Source organism: Lagenorhynchus albirostris, chromosome 15 (assembly GCF_949774975.1).
Source record: "Lagenorhynchus albirostris chromosome 15, mLagAlb1.1, whole genome shotgun sequence".
In the NCBI taxonomy this organism is placed as follows: domain Eukaryota; kingdom Metazoa; phylum Chordata; class Mammalia; order Artiodactyla; family Delphinidae; genus Lagenorhynchus; species Lagenorhynchus albirostris.
Window position 1 is genome coordinate 11,832,901 of NC_083109.1, and position 13,788 is coordinate 11,846,688.

General features: G+C 42.5%; 1 protein-coding gene across 6 annotated transcripts in view; it reads right to left on the bottom strand.

Moving 5' to 3' along the window:
* The window catches only part of SLC9A8 (solute carrier family 9 member A8), a 68,389-nt gene extending 56,270 nt beyond the window's left edge, over nucleotides 1-12,119 (bottom strand). For all 6 annotated transcript variants that reach the window (XM_060125034.1, XM_060125033.1, XM_060125032.1 and 3 more), the window contains exons 1-3: nucleotides 12,046-12,119; nucleotides 9,971-10,149; nucleotides 3,758-3,838 (exon numbers count right to left, since the gene is read on the bottom strand). In XM_060125034.1, the coding sequence (XP_059981017.1) occupies nucleotides 3,758-3,838; nucleotides 9,971-10,149; nucleotides 12,046-12,059 (274 nt within the window). In that variant the 5' untranslated portion in view covers nucleotides 12,060-12,119. The remainder of the gene's footprint in view (nucleotides 1-3,757; nucleotides 3,839-9,970; nucleotides 10,150-12,045) is intronic.
* Nucleotides 12,120-13,788: the final 1,669 nt, after the last annotated feature.

The following is a 13,788-nucleotide window of genomic DNA, read 5'->3' on the forward strand; positions in this document are numbered from 1 at the left end:
ATGACTATGAAAAAAAAATTTATTACTATTTTTGCTATATACAACAGAGGACAGTAGGCAGTACAACTATTTCATTTTCACTCCTTACCAATTTCAGCCCAAAATATATGAACAGTGAATCAGCACTATATGGCCAATAAAAATAAATATGTGAACTTTACTAATACATGGAAAGAACAGTAAAAAGTGAAGAACACAAAAAATGATTGAAGCTCAAACCAAGTCAAGTCATCTGATGGGCATGTGTGCGTCTACACATGGTTTGGAAGAGAAGGAAGCATGATAAAAAGAGCTGGTTGTCAATGAAAAGGACTTTTCTTCTTTATAGCTAAGTGTGAAAAAATATATATATACATTTTTAAAAGGCCCGAACCACAGAATTCCCTAAGTATAGAAAGTATCTGAAAGCTTTGAACAAGGGCCAAGGAAATAGCTTTAGAACTTCATGTTGATACTATGCTTTTATAAAGAATGAAAAAAGTCTCAATTCATTTGAAAATACAATAAAATAGAAGAGCGGAAATGTGCTTTTTGAGTACAGATAGTCCTCTTCTATATCTACGATTTCTTAGGAACTCTGAATGCTTAACACAAAAGGCCAACAGTATCTCTAAATGACTGTGGACTAAAAAGTAACTTCTGGTTAGAAAAAGTAGGCTAGGAAAACTTACCCTTGAAAGAATGAAAACTCCATTTTCTCTGGCAGCTTCATCTAGATTCTTTTTGGCACAAAAGTTGGAAATTCTTGAAACGGTGGATATCTCAATATTTTGTTACACTTGCTCCAGTAGGAGAAAAAAGTTTTCCTTCCATTTACATAGCTTTATGAAATACAGAACTACTTTGACAGCTTTGTCAGCATTTCTAAATTTTAACCAAATGTCCTCTAATATTAACAAAAAGTCCTTTCTGGACCCCAGTACTCTCCCTAGAAGTGCTCTTAGTATTCCAATCACCTGAGTTAGCAAATAAGTACTGAAAGCAAGACTGACTTTCCATCACCCACTCCCAAGCCCTAGCTGTATAGGCTACAGTTATTTGCGCAACATCAGCAAAGAAAGAAACCTTGTGGACGGACAGCCTTTGCTGACCCCCAGCACTGCTCCACTCCATGTCCAGTTCTGGGGTGGCCATTTGGTCAGACTTCATCCTACAACTTCTGGTGGAAGCAGGGGGAAGAGGAGGCCACCTTTCCCAGCGTGACTGCTACTGTAAGGACAGCAAGCCTGAAGCTGTCAAGTCTTACCATGTGGAGAGAGCCCGCCTGAGAGTGAAGCCAAAACAAAGGGAAGCACTGTTGAGAATGGAGAAAAACGGAGCCCAGGAGACTTGATCCAGCGAAGTCTGAAGCTGGCAGTGCCTGTAGGTTTTTTGGTGCCATGAGCCAATGGGTGTGCAACTCCACCCACACCAATATCTGTTTTCTTTGAATCATTTTGAATTGATTTTGTCCATTGAATGGAAAGAGTCCTATATCAGTTAAGATGTTTTCCTCTGCAAGTAAAAGAACACCTGACTAAAAATGGCTTAAACAATGGATGTTTATTATCTCATGTAACAGGCAGCTCTGAGATAGGTAGTTTCGGGGCTATCAATTCTACAAAACAACAGTGCAGTCAAGAATCTGGGCTTCCCATCTGTCCCCTTGGCAAGCCTCAGCATTCCGGCTTCGTCTTTGAGCCACAGTGATTGCAAGATGGCTACCAGTGCTCCTGGCATCACATCCTCATACAACAGCATCAAAGGAAGGGGAAATTTCTCTTTTTATCAGAGAGGAAAAATGTTTCCAAAACTCATCACCCCAGCACGCTTCCCCTCGGTCTCACTGGCCAGACCTGGGTTTCACACTGCCTGCTGCCTCCACCCCTTTGAAACAATTACCACGATGGAGAAAACCAATCTTGACCTGGAGGAGGGGCCCACCTTCCTTGACCACACTGTGGAAAGACACGGGGTCAAAGCGAGGGTTCTGTTTTCATGGAGGGGGAGTGGTCCTTAGGTAGGCACACAACAATGTCGCTGTAAGTCCTTGTACAAGCACTGGTGTTCAGTGACCCGCAGTTACTGAAACATTCAAGAGACGGTGAAGAACCTGACATTCCAAACCAAATTACAAGAACCACCACTTAAATTTCCATGTGCACAATACCTAAATACATACCAACTATAGGTCTTATTCTTAAGAAACTATGTAAACTGACCACAAAACTGTAACTTCCTTGCAGTGGCTTTTTAAGTCTTTACTGAATGCCCCAGAATAATAGGTATTAGCTATATAGGTTATTTTCGAGGTGCCTAATATCAGGAAAAGAATGCTAACAAATGATCCTCCTCTTCTTAGAGCTCTAAGGCTCTTGTTAACTAAGTTTGTTAGAATCTGCCAGGATGTGTAGCTGAAGAGACTGCTCAATAGAGAGCAGGAACTCTGAGTAAAATTGATTTCTAACTCTTTACTGAAGATCAAAATTATCCAGTGGTACATCTTCCTTAAAATATGGCATCACCTGGGGGTTACGGGACTGAAATGAGATGGCAATGTGAAAGCTCATAGGCCAGAACCTGGCACTTAGTAGTACTGTGAAGTCCAGGGAAAATATAGGAGGGGCTGAAACAGAGTAGTAGGAATGCTGGTACTGGTAGGGGAAGGAGAATGAACAGAGTCTGATCATTCATTTTTAAAGCTAACCTAAGCTGCTGCTATATTGCAAAAAATACTAAATACTATACTAAACCAGATCTAAGGCAAAGAAAAGTAACTTATAAAGCACCAGTGGTGATAAGGAAAATTAAATATCATCAGTAGGCAAGTGGAAACTAGTAAAAGTAACTACAATATAATAGGCTGATGAAAGCTTTGGCTGGCCTTAGTGAAACCCTATTTACTATCCTTTAAGCTTCCCCACCCACATCTTCATTTTAATACTTACTGAAAAGTAAGGTCCCTGCTTCAGTAACCACTTCAGTGGACTTACATGTGAGGTCAACTGTGATTACAGTGATTCATACATTCTAAATAGAGGCTAATTATCTTAACAGTTAATTGCCACAGGAAACAAAAGAGGGAAATATAAGTGAGGTAGAATGGAATGCTCTCTGAAGACCTTAGATCTGACTGACATTAAAGTGAGCCATTCCTCCATCCTAAACCTTAAAGTGAGAGCCTCTTCCAGCTGTAAAATTCAGTGATTCTATGAATTAACTATCAATTATTCGCCTTAGTCGAGTGACAGCACAGCCTAGTAGTAGACCTTAGAATAAACAGTGTGAATGTTCATTTCCAAAGCTAACCCAAACCATCGCTATATTGGGAAAGAATTTCTAAATATACTAAACCAGATCTACAAGGCAAAGAAAACTTATAAAGTATATATAATTTTATATATAAAATTAACTTAAAAAGCAGTGGTGATAAGAAAAAAATAAATATCATTGGTAGGCAACTTGAAACTAGAAATAAAGTAACTACAATATAATAAGCGGATAAAAGCCTTAGATGTGCCCTGAGGGTGGTTCTAGAAGTAGAAAGGGCTCTCAAGTTGGACAGAGGGGCTTCTATGTGACCTTTAGGAGGTCATCACCCCTGAGCCCCCAGTGTCCTCATCTGTAAAATGGGATCATAACACCCTCATGGCAGCTTGCAGTGACAATGAAATGAGCTCAGTATACACCACATCTCTTGTGGTTTCTAGCACTTTGGAGGCACTCAAAAAGTGGTATAGTTAGTGCTTTTATTATAAGATCACCAATAAGCACTTACCTAAAGAGACAACAGCAACGCTCTCTGGCAGGAAATGTAATCTGTATCGGATCAGTAGATGCACCAATATGATGCAGATAGCTGTGGGAAAAAATAAGACTTTTTTTTAAAATTATTTTTTTAACATCTTTATTGGAGTATAATTGCTTAACAATGGTGTGTTAGTTTCTGCTTTATAACAAAGTGAATCAGCTATAGTATACACATATCCCCATATCTCCTCCCTCTTGCGTCTCCCTCCCACCCTCCCTAACCCACCCCTCGAGGTGGTCACAAAGCACTGAGCTGATCTCCCTGTGCTATGCAGCTGCTTCCCACTAGCTATTTTACATTTGGTAGTGTATATATGTCCATGCCACTCTCATTTTGCCCCAGCTTACCCTTCCCCCTCCCCACGTCCTCAAGTCCATTCTCTACGTCTTCGTCTTTATTCCTGTCCTGCCCCTAGAAAACAGCCCAACTTTGAATGATAAACACCAAGTCCAAGGCAGGGGTTATTTCTAGGAGGCTGCCAGGGAAATGGACAACTGACAATGACACAGTAAACTTCAGCTGTATTTTCAATTTCTTATTTCTTAACCAGGAGGTAGCTGCATGGTGTTCACTACATTTTCTCCGTATTTTTTTACATGCCTGAACCAGTTTGTTTTCCAGTTGTTGAAAGAGCAACAGACAGCTACCGCTATTCTAAGCTGTAAACCTTATACAACCACTTAAAATTATTCAAATTTCCCTGATTCTGAGAAATGATCCTCAATGGTGAGGAGGAAGTTAATGAAATCAATCACTTTTATGCAACTAGAGCTGCAACAGAATATATGTTGACACAAAGTATCTTGCCACCACATGATTGTTCTCTTTTAACGCAGAAGGAAGTAAGGGTGTTTTAAAAAACAGAACAAAGTTAATATTAGTTTGGTGATAAGAGCATCAGAGACCTGAAGATGGGGTGTTTGCTCCCCAGATGGGTACTGGGGCTCCCACTGGTTGAGGGCTTCCCATGAGCCAGGCACTGTACCGAGCACTTCCCAAACGCTGTCTCATTTGACCCTCAACACCCCTCTCTGAATGAGCTGTTATCACCACTACCTCCTTTGATTCAAGATAAAAGCGGAGGCTTAGAGAGGTCCCACTGCTGGTAGACGCCACAGGGTTGAGCTTAATTCTAACCCTGTGCCCTTAATCCTGGGCACCCACCACCTCCCTCCCTGTGGCCTTCATTCCTCAACCAGCAAAATAAGAATAATGTCTGACTTTCCTCACAGGGGTGTTGTCATGAAAGAAAAGAAACAGAAAGATGTAAAACTATTTGAAAGGAATACATATTTCTGAACAACAACAACAAAAAGCACACTTTTGCATAAATAACTCCTAAATGTAATTTCAAGACCCAAATGTTAGTGTGCATGTCTTTTTCTCTTACTAGGCACCTAGGTGGTATGCCATCTCATCAATCAAAGTATTACCTTGATAGTACTAAAAATAAATGTGTTGCCTTTTTTTTTTTTGTAAAAGGAAATGTTTAAACAATCTGCATGGCTGTGAACTGGCCACCCTCAGAGCCCACACTGACAAATTAGATTATCTTTAGTCCCACCAAGAAGCACCAGGTGGCCAGAGAAAGGAAACAGCTGTAAATACAGAAATTTTGTCCTCCTTTTATTCTGTGCTCTAAACTATCAATCTGTGATGTTATTTTATTATAAATATTTAGCCTAGTTAGAAAAATCCTACATTAAGTACTAACAGCAAGAAAAAAGTTCCAATGCATTAGTACATGTAACCAATGAGAACGCCTATTGCCTAAAAAGGCAGGCAGGTAAGCACATAAGTAGACAGAAAATTGATCTAAGGAGTGGAATCAGTTTCTGCTCTTTCTTTGCACCAAGCTGGATGAAAAAAGTTTACAGTTTCTTCTCATAAATCACACAACTATTTGCAGCTTTAAGAGCAAAAGAGAAAGCTCTATCAATGGAGAGAGCTACATATAAGAACGATCAATGCCAGGGAATGGTCTTCAGCTATAAAAAGAAGGAGATCTGCAAAGACAACCCATAGAATCGGAGAAAATATTTTTAAGTCATATGTCTGATAAAGGTCTAGTGTCCAGAGTATATAAAGAACTCTGACAACTCAACAACAAAAAGACAACACAATTTTAAAATGGGCAAAAGACTGAAACTGACATTTCTCTAAAGAGATGCAAATGGCCAATAAACACATGAAAAGATGCTCATCAGCATTAATCATTAGAAAAATGCAAATCAAAACCACAATGAGGACATCCCTGGTGGCGCAGTGGTTGAGAGTACGCCTGCCATGCAGGTGATGAGGGTTCGTGCCCGGGTCCGGGAGGATCCCACATGCCGCGGAGCGGCTGGGCCTGTGAGCCATGGCCGCTGAGCCTGCGTGTCCGGAGCCTGTGCTCCGCAATGGGAGAGGTCACAGTAGTGAGAGGACCGCTACCGCAAAAAAAAAAACAAAAACCAAAAAACAAAAAACCACAATGAGAAACAAAAAAAACCAACACAATGAGATAAAACTTCACACCCTAGGCTATAATTAACATAACAAGTGTTGACAAGGATGGAGAGAAACTGGAACCCTTGTGCATTGCTGGTGGGAATGTAAAATGGTGCAGCCTCTGTGGAAAAGTTTGGCAGTTCCTGAGAAAGTTACACATAGAGTAACCACTTAACCCAGCAATTCCACTTCTAAGTATGTACCCAAGAGAAATAAAAACATATGCCCACATAAAAACCCGTACAAAGGGGCTTCCCTGGTGGCACAGTGGTTGAGAGTCCGCCTGCTGATGCAGGGGACACGGGTTCGTGCCCCGGTCCGGGAAGATCCCACATGCCGCGGAGCGGCTGGGCCCATAAGCCATGGCCGCTGGGCCTGCGCATCCGGAGCCTGTGCTCCGCAATGGGAGAGGCCATAACAGTGAGAGGCCCGCATACCACAAAAGAAAAAAAAAAAAAGTACAAAAATGTTCATAGCAGCACTATTCACAATAGCCAAAAGGTGGAAACAACCCAAATGCCCATCAAGTGATGAATGGATAAACATAATGTGGAATATTATTCAGCCATAAAAAAGGAAGGGAATTCTGACACATGCCACAACATGGATGAAGCTTGAAAACATATGCCAAGTGAAAGAAGCCAGACATAAAAGGTCACATATTGTATGGTTCCAATTGTATGAGATATTCTGAGTAGGCAAATTCCTAGAGACAGCAGAACAGTGTCTACCAGAGACTGAGGGGATGGAATGGGGAGGGACTGCTTTTAATAGGAACTGGGTTTCCTTTTGGGGTGATGAAAATGTTCTAGAACTAGATAATGGTGATGGTTGCCCAGTACTGTGAATGTACTAAATGCCACTAAATTGTGCACTTTGAAATGGTAAATTTTATGTTATGTTTATTTTACCACATACACATCCTTTTTCTTAAAAAAAAAATGAGGTAGATACAAAAAGACTAACATGGAAAGATCTCCAAGACATTCTGTAAGATGAAAAGGCAAGTTATAGGACCCCACTTATATTAAAACAAACTCCAAACTATATGTGCCTGTTGGTGTGTATGTGCTTACGAATGTACACATGTATATATACACATACAAGTGCATGTTTTCAAGTACACTTGGGAAAAAACAGAGCAAGAAGGGACGAAAACTTCTGTGCCATATGGAGGGTATGAGTACAAATTAATGTTTCCAATTTTTCATGCCTGAAGTTTTAATTACAGAAAATATATTGAAACATAGGCATGTCAATTTTAACAACTCCATTAAATTTAATGGCCCATAAAATGTGTCAAATGATGCTAATAGTTAACTCTAAGTCAATAATAATGACTCACTATTGTCTCTGTGGAGTCAAAGATCAGCAAGGGTTAAGTGTAAGTCAACTGATTTCAAGCTTCTAAAAGTCAAAAGTAACCAGAGTTTTGGCATCCTTTCCACACAAAAGTTACAATTTCATTTGACCTGACTAAAATAATAAACAAAAGTGGTAAATCTGTTCCAGGTTATGAGTTCCTGAAGTCTAGAATAATCTATGGACTATTTCCCGCAATTCACTAGTCTATATATTTAGTGAGCTGGCAAGTTACTTATTAACAGCCATTTTATTTTTCTTTATCAGATTTACACTGTTTGGACACATAATCACAAATAAATATACAAGATACTTAATAATTTGTTGATATACAAGAACAGAGGAAAAAAATGCCTTCAAATTTACTTAGAAAGCATTCCACTTTTCTAATGTATGCTGACCTACACATAAAAAGTGGAGATACCAGCTCAACTGATTAGGTGAAAACTGAAACCATCTGACATCAGTATGACTCTAAAGTATAGGTTTATGATCTGTTTGAAGAGAAGACAATCCAATAGAAATATTCAGCACTACCAAATACAGTTCAGCCCTTTTTGGCCTCAAAGAGGCCAAAAGTGGGCAGGATTTTGTCTGGATTAAAAAGCACATCATAAAAACCTGTTTTGTGATCTCCGGCACAAGCTAATCCTAGACGCTCCACACCCTGAAAGTTACTTTGAAAGCTTTATCTTTTTCACCCTTCGGTGAAAAAAGTGATTACAAAACAGAAGTTTTTTTCCCCAAGGCTTGCCTTTTATATTCCCTAACATATCATGCTGACAACAATGTAAACAGACTAATAATACTCTTTCAGGTTTAAGGATTCAGGTACTAAAGACTTCTTGATCAAGGGAAGAACTGCTTTTCTTCTTTGTATTCAACTACTGTAACAAAAGGAAAAAAAAGAAAAGAAAACAAGATTCCTTGATTGTTAAAGTAATCCCCTAGAAGTAGAATTCAATTACACTGAAAGAGTAAAAAATTATTTGGGCATATCAAATCTAAATGGACATTGTGCACTTGTGGTTTGTGTACTTTTTCAGTGTACAACTTAGAAGTTTTTTAAAAACTATGAAAGACAAGGATGAGTCCTGGGATTTTAAATAAAATTAGTATCTTATTAAAATTATTTAATTAACAGAGTCTGAATAGAAGTGTGAAAGAAGTTACACTTTTCCTCAAAAAAACAGTCCTAATAGCCATCTATTATGGCTATGGAAATACTCTGCACTTTTCCATTTCTTTGTACCTTCCTTTCTTATGAAAAGATCTAATCAGAAATATGACTCAGTATCATTAAAGAGAAGCAGAAAATGTAAACGTTCCAACTTCACTCTTCAAACAAGAGTTTGGAGGGTCATATTTGAAGCTATTTCTTCTTTAGCTGATCCAAAGTGGTTGTGCAGTTTCAACTGGTCTTCTGGTCTAAAACAGGTGTCTACTGTCCATAGTCTCTGGGAGGCAGCTAAGTTACTGCCTTTTATCTAAACTTCTTGACCAATGTCTGGCAACCTGGATATTAGCCTTTAGTCTCCCCCAAACCAGGTCTGTCAATAATTTAACCTCTCTGGGCCTAAATTTCTTCACCTGTTAAAGGAGGAAGTCGAATAAAATGAGATTTTCAGTTTGAGAGAGTGAATCTGTTTAAAGAAAAACATTATATAGGTAAATAACAGCACAGGTGGTACACAGATATGGCAAAAGTCATGACCATGGTTAATGGGAATGACGGAAGTTAAGGAAAACAGTGTGCTAGGGCAAGAGTGTGTGATCTTTTACTCACAGCAAACCTCTTAACTAAGTAAAATTTTACGTGGAGGCCTAATGGGTACGAGGGACAAAATGCTGCTCTGGTCAGAAAGCTGGATGCTCTGCCATTTCAGGCCCCACCCCACCCCCTGCTCCCACCGCCACCTACACAGAAACACACAGAGACTCTCAGGAGCGGAGTCTGAAATACACTCAACTAGATGTTCAAAGTTCTCTCTAGAGCAAAAATTCTTTAATTCTTCCTTTCAAAGGATGTCTAAGATATATAAAGGGCTCTTCAGAATTGCTCAGCTCAATGATTTTATAAAGAAAAAGGAGTACCCTGTTATGATGTTATGAACAGACTGATCACTGACCCTCAGCGTTTGAAGTGAAAACCAAACAGGAGGAAGACTTGACCAAGTCAACAGTGGTTGACACGGGGTTGACCACACAGACAGCACACACAGACACTCGCAATGCCAGATGATGGTGTCTCCGCACACACTCACCGAGGGCCGCACCCACCGCGGGCCGCACTCACCCTGGGCCGCACTCACCAAGGGCCGCACTCACCGAGCACCAGGAGGCTGAAGAAAATGGTCATGCCGCTCGACTGCTCCTCCTGCTGAGCCTGCTGCCCCGTCTGCACCGGGAGGATGGGCTTGGCGGGGCTCGGGCGCACCAGTTTCGTAGTGACCGCCAGGGTGGTGTGAAGGGTGACATTGAAACCTTCATGAGTTGTATTGGGGAACCTGTTGGAGAACATAAAAAGCAGAGGAATTAGACAAAGGAAAAAGGGCCCCGAATTACCAACACACACAAACCAGACAGAACTTCGGCACGGAGCCTGATGGGATTCACAACACTTGCAACCAAGAGGCAGGCCTTGGAGAGAAACTGATTAGGAAGATTCCCTCCTGCTGCAGCACAAGGGCACCAGTGGCCTCAGGTACTCTGAACGCAAACACTTAGAGGACAGGGACAAGGGGGAATCAGGACCGGTGTAGAATCAAAGGCTGCCTGCTCTTTGGCACTTAATGGGGGATTTAAAGGGAGGCAAACTGGAGTCTCATCATATTCCAAGGTCCAACATTATTTACTAAGTGCCTTATTTCTCCAGTTTACATTCTTTTCCTTAGATGGTATCTGCAAGCTGAAGAAGCCACTGAATTTGCCCAGTTGTTGATCTGGTCAGAATGCTCTACCCTACTTTACAAAAACCTTCTCTGAGTTCAAAAAGCCCAAATGTAATCCCCTCTGTAATCCCCTCCTCCATACTACTGCTGTGTTCCTCACACTATCTCCTCACACTGTGTTGGGATTGTAAACTAGCACGATATTGACATAATGATCACCATAACTGTGATTATAACAGCTAATGTTTTTTGAGTACAGCTTAATTCCAGGAACCAGGTAACATACCAAGTCTCATTTAATGGGCATAATAAGCCTGAGGTGGACACTACTACTTTCTCTTTTTTACCCATGAATAACAAGCTCAGAGAGGTTGCAAAGCTTGGCGAGTATCAGTCAGTGGCAGAATCAAGCTTTAAGTCCAAACTTGAAATCACTGAGTCATACCACCTCTTTTGCTTTGTGCTGCTGAGGCCCAATTTAGTGTCTGGGACAGAGAAGATGCTCAATAAGTAATGTGACTAAATGAAATGACCACCAGGCCAAAAGACATGCATGAAAAGTTGTCAGGTGAGGAAGTCAAAGTTCAACCATGGGGTTGGTTCCTTGTTCATTTTCACATACTCATTCCACAAATATAGATGGGGCACCTATAACACGCAACAGACTGTGCCTGGCAGGTATGTAGATGGACTAAGAGTGGTCCTTCCCCAGCAGCACCAGGAGGACAGAGGCACCTTCACCCCCCTTTATCTCATCTTGTACAGTTAGCTCCCTTGCTCTCCACACTCCAGCCATCCTGCCGTTCTTTCTGTCCCTCAAAAAGGCACTAAGCTCTTTCTTGCTCCTGGCCTTTTGCACCTTTTATTTCCTCTCCTATCCCTCCTTCTGGTCACTAAGGTTTCATGTGGCACGTCACCTCTTCCCGAGAAGCCTCCCACACACCAACACCACTCCGTTTCCTCCAGAGCACTGAAATCATCTAGTCTATTTATGGTCTTCTTTTTCCACTAGAATGGAAGCTCCCTGAGAGCGGCTCCTGGTCGGCCTCCTTCACTACCATGTGACCAGGGCCTGAAATAGAGTAGATGGCCACCAGTTAACGAATAAATGAAACTCACTGAAGGAAACAGATGTGAAAAATAGTCATTACAATGGAGGAGGTGACTGGCTACGTAAGGGGTGCAGCTGGGGGACTTTCTGGAGGCAGCGAAGCGCTGCGTAATCAGCGGATGCGAAAACTAGGAAAGTGAAATTTGTCTTGCGGTTTCCGCAAGACGGCTTTCGAGACCTATGCTGGGCAGCCGATCCCTAGCCAGAGGGTCCAACCTCTAGGAGGCTGCACGGCCCAGGCCCGTCCCTCCAGCCCTCCTCGCAGGCGCCGGCATGGTCAGTCCTGGCCAACCAGCACAAAGAGCTCCGCCTTATGGGGCCGGAGGGCGGCCTGAGGTGCTCGCAGTCACCCGATGGGGCCCAGCCCTGCCGCCTCCGCCGCCCCGGAAAAACCCACTCACTCCTCTTCCGCCATCTTCTCCCCAATCCTGCGGAGCCTCCGAGACCACCGAGCCGCGGGGCTAGCAGGGCCCGCTTTTGCTTCCGGCTTCCGCTGGAGGCGCGGAACGGGGGGCGGGGTCTCGGCTGCGCAAGAGCGGCACTTCTGTCCTTTCCTCTCTATGGCCCGAGGGTGGGAGGTCTTCCGGGAACGTTCCGAGCGTTTGTCTGGCCTGAGTCTTTTGACCCTCCGCCCCTACGAGATTCCAGTTTTTCCCTTCCACAGGGTAGGGACATTTTGGGGGAAACTCCTGTGAGGTCACTGTGACTCACCCTGAAAGCAAGCTCTTTCTTCTCAGTGTCCAGGGATTCGCCATGCTGAAATTGGGAAGGAAGCTTCTAGCGTAAGCTGTGCAGAGGGACCCCAGATGTATACTTCCCCAGGCTCAGTTTTCCCCAGCTGTGAAGAGGCCTAGCCACCTGGGTTTAGCAGAATCGTGCGGTATTCCGTCTGCAAACATTTATTGAGTTCTGACCATATGCCTATCGTTAAAATAGGTGATGATGATCTAGGGATAGATTGTTTATTAATTTGTTCATTGTCTCAACAAATACTCATTAGACGCCTATATGAGCTTAGCAGTGGTCTGTGGGGTTGGGGATACAGGAAGGAACAAGGTGAGTTTGGAGGGGTAGGAAGAACCCCATCGGGAGAGCTGGTACACTGTTATGAGGCCTTTGGGTTTGACACCACCTCTGCTGCTACCTCCCTTCCTGGTCGAAACCATCGTATCTCAGCAGCTGTGATAGCTGCTTAAACCCTCTTTCTGACTCTGCTATTGTTCTTTAAGCTTTTCCGCACATCGGCCTCAGTGATCCTTTTGAGCAGCAGTCACGCCGCTGCTCAAAATGTACACTGGCTTCCAATCTCAATCTGAGGGAAAAAAAAACTTGGAGAATCTCCAAGACTGAACCCTGCCCCCTTACCCCCGTGAGGTCAATCCCCTCTTCTCCTCATGCACACTTTCCACGATGGTCACAGTGGCTTCCTCGGGGTACCTAAAACACACCAGGAACACTTCCACTCATGTACTTGCTGAGCCCTTAGTCAAGGATACTCGGCTCCTAGGTTGCCCCTTGGCTCCCACCTTTCCCACTTTTGGGCTTTTTGTTTACCCTTTTCTTGTCCATTATACCTTCTCTGACCACCTTGGGTCTAAAGCGCAAGCCCTCTTCCCTTCCCTCTGTGATTCCCCTACAGAACACTGAACATATTAATAGTACGTTTTACTTATATATTCGTTTATTGTCCTTCTCTCCATGAGAATGTAAACTTCTGAATGCAGAAGTTTTGTTCTCTGTTTTATCTCCAGTGCCTGGAATAGTATCTGGCATATAGTAGATACTCAAGAAAAAATGATCCTTGAATAAATAATCCATTTTGAGTTTATTTTTGTGTATGGTGTTAGGGAGTGTTCTAATTTCATTCTCAGAATAGGAGAAAATATTTGCAAATGAAGCAACCGACAAGGGATTATCTCATGCAGCTCATGCAGCTCAATACCAAAAAAACAAATAACCCAGATAAAAAATGGACAGAAGGGCTTCCCTGGTGGCACAGTGGTTGAGAATCTGCCTGCCAATGCAGGCGACACGGGTTTGAGCCCTGGTCTGGGAAGATCCCACATGCCGTGGAGCAACTAAGCCCGCGTGCCACAAACTACTGAAGCCCATGCGCCTAGAGTCCAAGGTCTGCAACAAGAGAA